The 14399-nt window shown below is 39.8% G+C and overlaps 1 protein-coding gene and 1 pseudogene across 1 annotated transcript; one reads left to right on the top strand and one right to left on the bottom strand.

The window, feature by feature from the left end:
• LOC148742153 (uncharacterized) overlaps positions 1–7034 on the bottom strand; it is a 7334-nt pseudogene extending 300 nt beyond the window's left edge.
• Positions 7035–10290: 3256 nt separating this feature from the next.
• LOC111326056 (E3 SUMO-protein ligase ZBED1-like) lies at positions 10291–13096 on the top strand. Its single transcript, XM_022929986.2, has 3 exons — positions 10291–11969; positions 12145–12307; positions 12418–13096. The coding sequence occupies exons 1-3, from the start codon at positions 10609–10611 to the stop codon at positions 12904–12906; spliced, it is 2013 nt and encodes a 670-aa protein (XP_022785721.2). The 5' UTR covers positions 10291–10608; the 3' UTR covers positions 12907–13096.
• The last annotated feature ends 1303 nt before the right edge of the window (positions 13097–14399 follow it).

Below are 14399 nucleotides of genomic sequence, written 5' to 3'. Positions count from 1 at the left end.
AGTAGATAAAAAAAAAAAAAAAAATTTTAACGTGTTGCGTTATACACGTTGATGTTTCTTTTTCTTTGTTAATATTGTAATATTGTTTATGGTGGTCATTGTCAGTTGTGCGGTTACTTGTTTTACTTAAACTAGTATTGACCAGATGTTGCGTTATTTTTTTTTAGATCCCAGCAACAATGAGCTCGTTTGGTCAGCGAGTGATACCCCTAGCATAATGATTTATGATGAAATGAAACAGTGTTCATCATATCTGGTTGTGATAGATAATACCGATTTAAACGGGGGGACTGGGAAACCAACAACGTAGATATGAATATTCATCTTGTTCAGTACATTTTATTTAAACTTCAATGATTTTGAATGATTATTATTATTGATTATTAATTGAATAAATGTTTCTTTTGTCCTGATTAGCGGGAAGTAGAAGGTTATGCGTATTCTTGGAAATGATGGCTGAGTGCGTGGTATGTCAGTGAATGAAGTATTCTGAAAGATGGTTAAACTAAACTTTCTTTCAATATATGAAGCATCAAAAGGAAAAAGGCTTGCAAACTGGGTCTCTGAGGCCTAAGAGCTTTCAAATATTATGTCTAACAATGACTACATCGCTAGCTTATGTAAAAAGACCTTCCACTCGATTGCTAATGACCCGGCCCATCGCTTGCATAAAATGCTTCAATCGTCAGGGCCGTCGTGTTATAATCTCCGGTGCAAAAGGCGTTTTGCGATTCCCGAGCGGGACCGAGTGTTTCAATATATGAAGCATCAAAAGGAAAAAGGCTTGCAAACTGGGTCTCTGGAAAATTGCACATAATTTGGTACTGAAAATTAGCTATGAATTTCTTTGGAGGGAAGTCTGAGGCTATTGGGTTGTACAGGCTGCTCTTAACCCCATCAAAAGAGCGCTTTTTCCCCCTGTTTAATTCTAACTCTGGCTTCCTCAGCTGAATTTCTTGTGAACATTCTGGTGCTACCCCAGCTGTTCTAGGTTTGTGCCACTCCTAAGGCAGAGAGGTCTTTGAAGGAATAACTGGAACAGTTTTTAAGCCCAGCATGCTGTAAACAAAACTAAGAGCTTCTCAAACCTTGAATTTCGTGGATAAATCCTTCCACGAAGAACTTGTATCCTTTTACGCGACCACTTTTAGGGGCTTTTTCTACATTTAAAAAATCATCCACATCTTTCATGACAATTTCAGCAAGCCGCTCTAGTGAAGAAGTCCAGCTAGAAACTACTAGTGAACTTACAGAATAGACAGGCCCGTTCGGCCGGTTATCTGCCATCTTGGATTTCATGCGTTATTAGCCTCGCTTTCATTCCAAAATGGCTCCCGGGTGAAAAGAGCCTATGAACATCCAGTGGACGTGTTGTGCGGAAGCCAGCACGACTTAGAGACTTTGTTCCTTGATTGTGCTTTATATGGACTGATTGAACCTCAAGTTAGTTTTCTGTATACAAGTTTTCAAGATAGTTCTAATATGTGCCTATAGTAGATAGGCAGGTCCACATCAGGACTTCAGTCTTGTGTATTCTGTAACCTGCGTTACCAAATAAACTATGTATGTATGTTAAGTCCGTTGAGAGCTCAAAGAGGGAGATGTCATGACGTCAGTTTTCTGTATTAAATTTAGCACACCGCGCATGAGCACTAGGACAGTGATTTTACATTCTTAAGCAGGGACCTCGTAGTCACGGGGAGTTTTCTGTAAAATGTACATTCAAGACTAAAAGGAATTAAACCGTTGTTGTTTTATACATTCTGTGTGTAACATCAATATGACACCCGGTGCTTTTCCATGTTTGAACTAACAAAAGAAAGAAAACCATATGTTGAACTAATGTTTGGTATCTTTTATTTAATGCATTTCTTGCCTTCCAATTGTAGTTAAATTCAGCTCAATACTTGTATTTCACTTGATGCAAAAAGCCATATTTCTATCCCCTAAAAACAGCTTAAACTGTTTGAAGTTATCTGGAAATGATATTTTAAGAAAAGTATTAAATAAAAATAATATCTATTCATTCTGTTCTTTTCTTTTTATTCCAATATTTCCTTGATTTCACTTTTGATTACAAAATGTGGCTATTTTTCTCTTCTATTTGAAGGTTACACACAAACAAGTTTAGGCTTCTGACAGTGTGCTGACGATTGCCCTCATGAACAAAGTAACTTATTTGGAAGTGAAGTTAAAAAAGTTAAAGCTTTGTTCACCGCTTTTTCACCCTGAACACATGTGTGTCTGTCTACTGTGAGGAAACCCTTCTTATTCGCAGGTAAAAGATACTAGGCCCCTAAAAAAAAATTGCAGCAGAAAAACAGTGAGAGCTAAATATGAAAACACTATTGTCATCAACAAAAAACCAAAAGAAGTACTGAGGAGAGGCAGCAAGAGCTCTCTCCTTTGAGCAAGCAGCTTACCCACACTGAAGAGAACATTCTGTCCCCAACAGTAATGGTTGAAGACTGAGACTGGGAAAGATACCGTTTAGCCCAAGTTCAAGTCAAGGCAAAACTTCATAGTGCTGGAAAAGAACACCTTCAAAACGAAATCCATGATAGCAAGAATTAAGCGAAACTCCAGGTGAAAAGCTTTGAGGACCCGTATCACTCGTAAAGAAGTATCAAAGCCTGTTTCTTGTATTGAGCAAGTACATTGTGGAACAATCTGCTCGAGAGCGTTAGATGTATTGACTCTTTTCTCAGTTCTAAACTCGTTTTAAGGAATATTTTAAGCAGCACTAATAGTCTTTAAGATAATTCTCATATACTTTATAACAATACTATCATTTTCATTCTTTTGAAATCATTTCTTACATTGTAATTAAATTCTGAACAGCCTGAATAGGAGAATTCAATAAAGTGTTATAATCATTGTTATTGTTATTATTACAGTGGCTAGTGTCACTGTGTGTGACTTTCAGTTTGATTTCCATGTGTCAGAAGAGGATGATATGCATCAACGTTAAACCTCCTTGACTCGTTCTACTTCAGAAGTTGATGAAAGCAAAGAAAATTCTAAATTTTTGGTAGAAGCATCTAGGTCTCTTACAAACAATTAAAGTTCAATAAAGTTAAAGAAATTCAACTTCTTAAGGAGGGGGTGCAGCAGCTGTAAAAAGAACTTTGTATGTTTTTAAATAATTTGTTAAATTTGTTAAACCAAAGAAGAGGGTGGCTCAATCACACCTCAGTACCTCAAAAGAAGAGATGAAGGTTAATGGCAGAATGAACAACTCCTGAACCCTTTACCTCCTAACAGTGCCAATCTCAGGTTTGACAAACTGACTCAATATCTTCACATCAACAAATGCAAGACTCGCCACGAGGTCAAGTGAGTCACGACAAATTGTTCAAGCTTTGACCTTTTCTGGATGCTACTGTGAAAGCTTTTCCTCAACAATATTGGCTCCACCAGGATCTTCCTGTTGACGAAGCAATGATTGCTTTCAAAGTTTAAGTTTAAGCTTAATTCATTCACCACAGGAATGGCAGGAGAGAGGAACAGAACTTTCGTTCCAATTGACACCTAACCCCTTTTTTACCCACCCATCCCACGCTGGGGAGGACATCCATCACACAGTAATCTCGTGTGTGGGAAATTAACGTCTCCTACCCCAACCCTGCAGGAGACGGGACCTCCATTTATTGTCCCTATCCGAGAAGACTAGAAAGTCTAACCATTTGCAGATATTATTACAAAAGCAGCACTTTCTTCTCAGTTAAGTAAAGACCCTGAGTGTTGGTCCGGCCGGATCTGAACTCACGACCTCGCGCACAACAGTCCGGCGCTCTACCAATTGAGCTAACCGGGAGGCAGTTCAAAGGACAGCTTAGCGTGAAACAGTATATTCCATAAGTCCATTAAAAGATGAATGAAAGTGTGGGAATACTCCAATTCTTCAAATGGTTATGCATGTAACAAGAAAGGAAAGAAGACAAGATGGCACCTTCACAGAGCATGGACTTGGATACCCTTTTGTCCAAGATCTTTGTCAGCCTTTCACAGAAAAACACCACCATATTTTCTGACACCTTTTTTACATCAACAGAACTACCTTGCAATTTCCTAAGAGACGAATCTTACATTTCTACTCGAATTGAAAGCAAAGCCACAGGAATGGCAGGAGAGAGGAACAGAACTTTCGTTCCAATTGACACCTAACCCCTTTTTTACCCACCCATCCCACCCCGGGGAGGACATCCATCACACAGTAATCTCGTGTGTGGGAAATTGATGTCTCCTACCCCAACCCTGCAGGAGACGGGACCTCCATTTATTGTCCCTATCCGAGAAGACTAGAAAGTCTAACCATTTGCAGATATTATTACAAAGGCAGCACTTTCTTCTCAGTTAATTATGTGGTAAATCATGACACAAATCCACAAAGTCTGAGTATGTGGATACCACCAAGAGATAAAACATATGCCTTGGGAGAAAAGGACATTTTGACACTGCCAAAGTAGGTTCACACTTAAGACCTGACATTACCAGGCACGCAGGCTTTCTGATGTAATTTGAGCATCATCCAACTTTCAGAAGAGATTAAGAAAACGAATCACTACTTAAGACTGCTCAGTATCAATAAATTGCTCTTTTCATGTCAAAGGTTTTATTCACAGATGACTTTTTTTTAATTGTAAATAATTACATTTCTATTGAAAACAGTTTTACTTCTGCTATAAATAGCTTCATTGCTATTGTCTGATAAACATTTCATTTCTTTCATATTATTTATTTATCTACTCATCCATTCATCTATTTTTGATTGTGGCAAGCCTGTGAGGTAGCTGGTGCAGTGTTTTAAACTGAACCAAATAGCCGCATAGTTCTACATTAAATAAACTATACGTTTGGTATTGTATTGTATTGGGCTGCATTATTTTGTATTGCTGACTTAGTGTGCTCGCCCACCATGTTTTTTCCATTATGCATTAGTAAGAGATTACTTAATAAAACCAGCTGCAGCTTGAAAGGTCAACCTTGTCTATATAAAAATTATTACAACTACGAGAAAGATCAAGTGCTATGTCCAGAATGTCTTCAAACTGACCCAAATAGTAGAGAGGCATATAAACAATGGAGTCATTTAAAACACACATTTGATAACTCAAGTATTTGCCTATTTTGTGTCTCCTACAATCTTCCTTTCCAATCTTAGTGGGATTTTATTGTTTAATTCTTTCCGAGTCTTTTTAATAACTCATGGCAACAATCAACGACCTAGCGTTCTATAATCTTGCTGAAGTCATTAGCAAAATTAGTGAAGTAAGTTGACCGCTGATTTGCTGACTTCAATAACCACAAAGAGTGAGGTGAACAATGGTTCGCTTCAAGAAATGCGACCAGTAAACTGCACAGACTTTTTCCAAAACTCAGGCTCTCAAATAAGCAACTAAACCATCATCTGAAAGTCTAATGTGATATCATCTGGTGAGTGTAGTCCTGAGAAAGACTGCTGTCAGTGGTGGTGACTGATGTTTCAACAACCTGTGCAGAAGTCATCACCAGAGTCAAGTGAATAGTTGTTCTCAGTAGAATGTTCTTAGCCCAGTTCACATAAAATGATTGGTCACTATGGCCGTGATGTTATTGGCTGTAAGACTCAAGTGGCGTAAGTCAGTCCTGATTGGTCTGTTTCGATCTGTCAGTAAAGTCAGGTCTTTCTGTGCGGTTCATTTGTAATGGTAACGTCGTGAATGAGTCATTTGTATGGAGCCAGTAGTAGTTGACACCTGTTTAGGGGAGTCTGTTCTAAGTTAATAAACCAGCTCTCTAGAGTCGTTGATAGTAGTTAGTGCCATAGGTAAAGCATTGCGCAGAGTCCCAGTCCATATTGTGGCTCGTCACTCAAATATTTTCAGCTATGTGATTGTTCACATCACCTTTCCTTGTCGCCCATCTGTGTTCGGTCCGTCTTGTTCCAAGGTCTCTGCAAGTCTCTCCAATGTAGGAGGCTTGGCAGTTGGAGCAATTGATCTTATAAACCGCACCCTGTCTGTTCCTCGGTTCATCCTTGTCTTTAACATTGGTTAGTAACTGACGTAGTGTGGTGATGGGTTTGTGGGGGATGCCGATATTGAAGGGTTGAAAGATGTGTGAGATGTTCTCAGACATGCCTTTTATGTATTACATAGTTGCTGTAGTCATAGGAGTGTTTGTGTCGTTTGTTTCGGTAGTAGTAGTGGGTTGGTGAGTGTTTTGTCGATTGAAGCGGTCATTGTAGTTGTTCTTTGAAAAAACATGGTAAAGGTATTTGTTCTTGTCAGACAAGCTGTCTGTAGTGTTGCATAGTAGTTGTGTACGTCATGTTAGAGTTCTGATAGTTGTGGCTTTGTGTGATGTAGGGTTGTAGGATGACTTGTCTAGTAATCTGTCGGTGTGTAAACTGTTGTCTGTAGTGAGTTGTCTTCACACCTTACCAGACAGTCTAGAAAAGGAAGTTAGCCGTTTTCTTCAACTTCTCTGGTAAACTGTATGTCAGTGTTTTGTCCGTTAAGGTGGTGGTGGAATGCATCGATTTCGTCGTGTTGTACGGCAGCGAAGGTGTCGTCAATGTAGCGTAAGCAAAGCATTATCGTTTGTGGGCAAGTCGAAAGGGCATGTTCCTCGATGTTCTGCATCACAATTTCTGTTTCAACAACAGAAACTTGAAACCCTATGGCTGTGCTGTGTAACTGTTTGTAGTGTTTACCGTTGTACTGAAGGTAAGTTGTCGCCAGGCAAAGGTTCATTAAGTCCATAATGTTGTCTGTCGGTAGCGGTAGTGGATTAGTAGATCGTCTGATTGCAGTCTCAGTGCATTGTAGCGCCAATTGAAGTGGAATACTTTTAAACAGTGATTCCACATCAAATGACACTAGTTTGTAGTTTCCAGGTATCTGTACAATCTTGGTAATGTTAATGAAGTCCTCAGTGGATTGTAGTTTTTGTCTGGATTTGTTGGTCAGTGGTTGTAGTATTGTCATCAGGTACTTGGATTGTTGGTATGTAGGAGAAACACAGAAAGAAACAATAGGTCACATTGGGAAACCAGGTTTCTGTAGTTTCGGCAAACCTTAGAGTTTTGGTTGTTGTGGTAGTGAGCACCTTAGTCAATAGTATTGTTGGGTGTCAGTGGTGTTCGCCTTCTCAAGTGTTAGTAGTTTGCTGTTGAGTTTGCATTGAAGTGCAGGAGTCAGGTCACGTTTGAGTTCCTTGTAGGCTTGCTTTTTGTTGACTAGTGCGTCCATTTTGTTGTGATAGTCAGTTTTGTCCATGACAACAGTAACTCGTCCTTTGTTGACTGGTAGAATGACTATGTTCTCGTCGTTTCTAAGCCATTACAGTGCATGTCGTTTCTCTTTAGTCAAGTTGCTATCATGTAGTGATGCTGATTGTGCAGTGGAGGCAATTCTGCTTCTGATGCTATCCTTGGTTGGCTCAGATAGCTGTTGTTGCAGAGACAGAGCCGCCTCAACACTAGATACAATACCCTCGGTAAGTACACATTTTAAGGTGTTACTGAGTGTTTTAGTCTGTATGACAGTACTCGAGTTTCAGTCTTGTCTAAGGGACGGGAAGAGATGTTACTTACCCAGTTACCCTCTGGTTTACTTCATTTCTGTTCTTTGTCGTGTAGCAGTCATGTCAGTTTCTGTTGAGGTCCAGTATGGTGGGCATGTTCAGATGTCTTGTTGGCTGGTTTGTCGGCAATTATCATAACAGCGTCAAGTAAGTCAGTTGGTACCAGTTGTTTCAGTTTCTCGTGAAGTTCTCGAAGTTTGTGTCTGAAGCATTTGAGTTTTCTGTGACAATAATTTATCTGCACTTTGCCCAGTTGTCTGTAGGTGGCTTTGACAATCTGGATGGCCTCCTTCCTGTGTGTTCAACAGGGACTCAAAGTGTAAGCCTGGCCGGAACGGCCGGCCTTGTTCTGGCCGGGCTTAAACTTAAGTCCTTGTTGAATACACATTGAACACGTTGCGTGTTCAACAGGGACTTAAGTTTAAGCCTGTCCAGAACAGCCGGCCTTGTTCCGGCCGGTCTTAAACTTAAGTCTCTGTTGAATACACATTGAACGCGTTGTGTATTCAAAGGGGACTTAAGTTTAAGCCTGGCCGGAACGGCCGGCCTTGTTCTGGCCGGGCTTAAACTTAAGTCCCCATTGAACATACAGGAGGCCATCCAGATCGTCACAGCCACCTGCAGACGACTGGTCAAAGCACAAATAAATGATCATCACAGAAGACTCAAATGCTACAGAAACGAACTACAACAACTACATGACAAACTGAAACAACTGATAGCAACTCACTTACTTGACACTGTTAAGACAATTGCCGACAAACGAGCCTACAAGACAATTGAACACGCCCATACTGGACATCAACAGAAACTGACATGACTGCTACACGACAAAGAACAAAAATGAAGTAAATCAGACGACAACTGGGTAAGTAACATATATTCTCGTCCCCTAGACAAGACTGAAACTCACGTACAATCATACGGACTAAAACACTCAGTAACACCTAAATGTATACTGAGAGGGGGTATTGTATCTAGTGTTGAGGCGGCTCTGTCTCTGCAACAACAGCTATCTGAGCCAACCAAGGATAGCATCAGAAGCAGAATTGCCTCCACTGCACAATCAGCATCACTACATGATAGCAACCTGACTAAAGAGAAACGACATGCACTGAAATGGCTTAGAAATGACGAGAACATAGTCATTCTACCAGTCAACAAAGGACGAGTTACTGTTGTCATGGACAAAACTGACTATCACAACAAAATGGACGCACTAGTCAACAAAAAGCAAGCCTACAAGGAACTCAAACGTGACCCGACTCCTGCACTTCAATGTAAACTCAACAGCAAACTACTGACACTCAGAAGACGAACGCCACCGACACCCAACAGTACTATCGACTAAGGTGCTCAGTACCACAACAACCAAAACTCTACGGTTTGCTGAAACTACACAAACCTGGCTTCCCAATGTGACCTATTGTTTCTTTCTGTGGTTCTCCTACATACCAACAATCCAAGTACGTGACGACAATACTACAAGAACGACGTATGGAAGAGAGGCACCTGTGTTGAGAAACTCTCCGACAGGTCCTATGTAGTGAAGACGGAGGCTAACAACCACCTGGTCCGTCGAAACCGTGCTTTCCTAAAACCAGCTGAGAAACCAGCTGCGCCGACTCCCTCATCTAAGATAGTTGATCTCAGCACAAGTCAGCCTTCAAAGCACAGCTCACCGCCAGCGATGGTCCCTGGACCCAAGCCAATATCACCAGCAGTCAAGAGAACAAGGACCAGAATAATAAAACCTCCCGCTAGGCTAAGTGACTACTCAACTTAGGTCTTTGGATCTTAAAGTGCAACTTAGGCTTAGGACTGTACAGAGACATTAGTTTCAGTGAACCTTTTGAATTTTTTTTACTTCGTTTCCTCGTTGTGTCGGGTTAAGTTCGTTTTGCATTTCTATTATTTATTTTTTGAAATTTAGTTTGTGGCCATGTTCAGCTTTGTTTGACAAAGAAAGGGAGATGTTACGATGTTGTGTGACACGCCATGTGCTACTTGCCGTATTTGGGCATTACCTTATTTGGTGATTAAAATAAATACACTTCTACACTCTCAATCGCTTCCTACATGTTGAAACACCATGCCAGTGGGGAAAGATTCAAATCCACAGAAAACAAAAGTTGATGACAGCAAAGAAGATTCGAAATTTTGGTGGAAAGCGTCTAGGTCTCCAACAAATAGTAGAAGCTCCATAAAGATGACAAGATTCAGCTTCCTAAGCAGGAAGTGCAGCAGTTGTAGAAGAACTTTGTATGTTTTCAAACAAAATTTGTTTAACCAAAGAAGAGGGTGGCTCGATCACACCTCAGTACCTCAGAAGAAGACAAAGATTAACAGCAGAATGAACAACTCCTGAACTAACCCTTTACTCTGGATGCTATTGTGAAAGCCTTTCCTGAAGAAGATTGGCTCCACCAGGGTGTTTCTGCTGACAAAGGGATGATTGCTTTCAAAAACAGCTTAGAGTGAAACAGTATTAAAGCCCATTAAAAGATGAATAAAGTGTGGGAATGCCCCAATTCTTGAGATGGTTACATGTGTAATCTACAATTTTAGACAGGAAGACAAGATGGCAGCATAAAATTCATACATTGCAAAACAGTATTATTTCCATTTCAAAGTTACATAGACAATACAGATGTCTAGTAATCTTTGATAAATTGCTGCTTCACTAAATCAGTGAGGTGCAGAATGTTACTATAAGAGAATTGATACGTAAAGATTAGGGGTGTAACGATTAATCGAATTCTCGATTAATCGCGATTATGACCGTTCGGTTCGATTCACGATTATTTGATTCCACGTTTCGATTTTGGTTCGATTTTTTGCATACCTTTCCAAAAGTGCCCTCAGTGAGTCATTATATTGTAAACTTAGAATCCAGATCTCAATAAGATGTTCGTTTTTCATTGACAATCGATCAAAGACGCTAATTTGCAGTTCTTGCGCCATGTTGCTTGGTAAAAATCCCGGGGTAAAAATGTTGCCCCTCTACCACCCCCTGAGAATTTCCAAATAAGGCAAACCATGTGCGTGCTCACAAACATGGCGGACAACACGGCGACGAATGGCCAAGCGATTGTGAATCCGCCTGCTTCTTTTCGATCCGCAGTGTGGAAATATTATGGTTTTCCGACTAAAGACGGAACAACAGACAAGTCTAAAACTATCTGCAAAATTTGCTTCGCAACTTTCAAGTATTGTGCCGGTTCGACTTCAAGCATGAGCGCTCACTTAAAAAGTCAACACAGTATTGATGAAAAGTCAGAAGTGTTGCAGTCAAAGACGGCAAAAACTTCACCGGGTACCAAAAACAATACTGGAACAGGACAGTCAAAAATTCAGGATGTTATGAAGAATAAGTTGCCGCGGTCGGGCAACAGAGCAACGGCAATAACGAAGTCTATTGGAGTTTTCATTGCAAAGGACATGAGGCCCTATTCAGTTGTGGAAAATAAAGGGTTTCAACACATGATCAACGTTCTGGAGCCAAGGTATGACTTACCAAGCAGAGTTCATTTTTCTGAGAAGGTGATACCTAAACTTTACGAAGAAGTCAAAGCAGAAGTCGAATCAGACCTTAAAAGTGCCGAGTTCGTGGCTTTAACAAGTGATGGATGGACATCTAGATCAACCGAAAGCTACATAACAGTTACCGCACATTTCATCCAAGAATGGAACATTAAAAACTATGTTTTGCAAACAAGAAGAATGGATGTGTCACATACATCGGAAAACTTATCAAATATACTGACTTCAGCTATATCTGAGTGGAATTTACAAAGATATGAACAGAATCCATCTCTGACATCTGACAATGCCAGCAATATAGTGAATGCTGCAAAGCAAGCTGAACTTTCACCACATGTTGGATGTGTGGCCCATACAATCAATCTGGCAACCCAAAAAGGACTTAAGGTATCTCAAATGGACAGGCTTCTTGGAAGGATAAGGCGCATAGCAAGCTTTTTCCATAGGAGCACAACAGCTATGGCAGTTTTGAAATCAAAACAAGCTTTATTGGAATTGCCACAACACAAGTTGATAAATGATGTACCAACTAGGTGGAACTCCTCATATGACATGGTGCAGCGGTTTTTAGAGCAACAGGCAGCAATTGAAGCTGTCCTCTTGACAAAGGATGTCAAGAAAAATGCCAAAGATGTTCATTTCCTGTCAGAAAATGATATCTCTGCAGCAGAGAGTGTCATCAATGTACTGGGACCAATCAAGACCATTACTACTATCCTTTGTGATGAGAAGACGCCTACAGTATCCATGATTCACCCTCTGAAGGAGATGCTGATTCAGCAGTTGAAAGTTTCAGATGATGACATTATGCTTGTTAAAGAAGTAAAAACAGCTATAGCAAAGGATTTGGATGCTAGGTTTGGAAACAACTGTTTGTCTAGTATGTCTACAGATTAAATAATAATTATTATATCCAAATTATAAAGAGTCTTCCCAATAAAGGTTTTTGTTAGAGCTTTCTGTCGCAAATAAACATGCTGCAGTGCTATTTGAGTTGCAAAATGTAGTTTACAAATTGTTCTCATATTCTAGATATACAGACCTTGACACATTGCAGTTTCTGAAGGAGAGTTCCTGTTTAGATCCAAGGTTTAGATCCATGCCATATCTTGATGAAACCGAGAAACTAGATGTCTACACTGCACTTACCTTGAAAGCAGTCTCACTGAATGAGCAACAACAAAATTCAGTTCAGGTTCGTAAAAATTGGAAATTTTTAACAGCCAACATTTACTGCTTGTACTGACGGTACTGAGTTGAGTTACAAACATATTAAATGATAATAGAGTGTTTTTCTGTTCATAGGTGAAGACTGAAGCAGACCAGCCTAGTGCGCAGGGACAGCCACAGCTGCCCAATTTGCCAAGTCTACCAACTCTGGAGGGTGAACATTCAAATTCCAGTGGAGACACAACTGTTGTCCTCACAAGTGATCCCCCACCAGAAAAGAAAAGGAAATCTGCCTTGGATGATCTTTTTGGAGATGTTTTTATAACTAAAGTTCATCCTGGGAAGTCAGTGTTTCAGTTAGTTGAGTCAGAGTTGGCTAATTACAAAGTTGAAGAAACCATGCCTTTGAACTCTAATCCATTGTTGTGGTGGGAAGCAAATGAGCTGAAATATCCCATTTTGTCAAAGTTGGCCAAAAAATATCTATGTGTCCCTGCCACATCAGTGGCCAGTGAGAGGGTTTTCTCTTCTGCAGGGGACATTGTGTCTGCTCAGAGGTCATGTTTGCATAGTGATCATGTAGACAAGTTACTTTTTTTACAGAAAAATATGAGAGTGCACTAGATCTAGATTCTAGAAAGAACTCAAAAAAGAACACTGACAAATTGCATGTTTTTTATTTGTTATTGCATCCTTGAAATAGATTAATAATGTTCCTGTTACTATTGTATCCTCACATTGAGAGTTTAGGGTTGTATGTTGTTACATTGTGTATCATCTTGCAAGAATTAAAAATCATTAATATTTTGCATAATCGAATCGAAATAATCGAAACCGAAAGGCAATAATCGAAATCGAATCGAATCGAAAGAAACATGAATCGTTACACCCCTAGTAAAGATGGAAGTGAATTGGCCAAATCACAGGCCATATCTCTTGTGTCAGTTACACATTTTAAACAATTCATCAAATTGTTAAAGTTCAGAAAATAAATACTTATCTAGATTGTATCTTCTGAAGATCCTCTTTGTTATTAATATGGTGAACCGCAGGGTCTTTGTCTTTTCTCATGAAGATTTTTCCATTTAAAGTCCAAATGAACTTGAACTCCATATCCTTCTTTACCTTCAAACAATCTTTGAATAACACTAGATTCCTTTCTGTCAGGCTCTCTGCAAGATAGATCTCGTTTTTCTCGAAATATCCAAGATCTCGCGTTGTTAAATCCTTGAGCTGCTTCCTTGCACGGTAGAAATTATCTCTGACATCACGCCTAGTAAATTTGACGATAATAGCTGGTGGTCCAGGCTTGCCTTTGTGTTTTTGACTTTGAGGCATTTGATGGTTTACTGAAATGTCATTTTGAGTAATATCCATTCCCAGTAGTTTACCAACATCCGTCACAACATTATTAGTTTGCTCTTCTGATGGAGTAGCAGCAACAGGGATTCCTCGGATTTCTGCACACTCTCTACGAGTGTACTGCTCCAGATCATTGTTTGCTCTCGTAATTGATTCCAGTGAACTTTCAATGCTGCGAATTGTTGCCTTCAAGATCTTATTCTCATCTTTCAAAGCCTTTCTTTCCTCCTTTGAGCTCTTCATCATCTCTAGCAATTCGTCATACTTCGCATTCACAAATTTGAGAAAACTCATCACCTCTTTAACTGATTTTTTTAACTCGGAGATTGTCGAGTTAAGTGGATTGAGTTTCTCATCTAAAATTTTGGTAAATTGGTCGCATTTAATAGCCGCCATACTGGTAGATACTCACAATATTAAACAGATACAATATATCACACTCTACAGAGCACTAGACTCAAATTGACTACAATTTCCTCAAGAGCAAAGAAACAAGCAGCCATCTTGTCCGCTAGGAAGGAATATATGATACAAATTGTGGTAAATCACAGCACAAATCCACAAAGTCTGAGTGAGAAGATTATTACCAAGAGAGACAAGACACGCCTTGAGAGGAAAGGAAATTTTAACAATGCCAAAGTAGCTTCAGACCTAAGAGGCTTCCTGATGTCATCTGAGCATCATCCAACTTTCAGAAGAGTTTAACAAATAGTATCAGCGCTTAAGACCACTTAGCATCCATGAATTGCTACTTT

This window comes from Stylophora pistillata, chromosome 1 (assembly GCF_964205215.1).
Source record: "Stylophora pistillata chromosome 1, jaStyPist1.2, whole genome shotgun sequence".
NCBI lineage: Eukaryota > Metazoa > Cnidaria > Anthozoa > Scleractinia > Pocilloporidae > Stylophora > Stylophora pistillata.
Note: the sequence above shows the minus strand (reverse complement) of the source record. Positions and strands in the feature narration are given on the sequence as shown.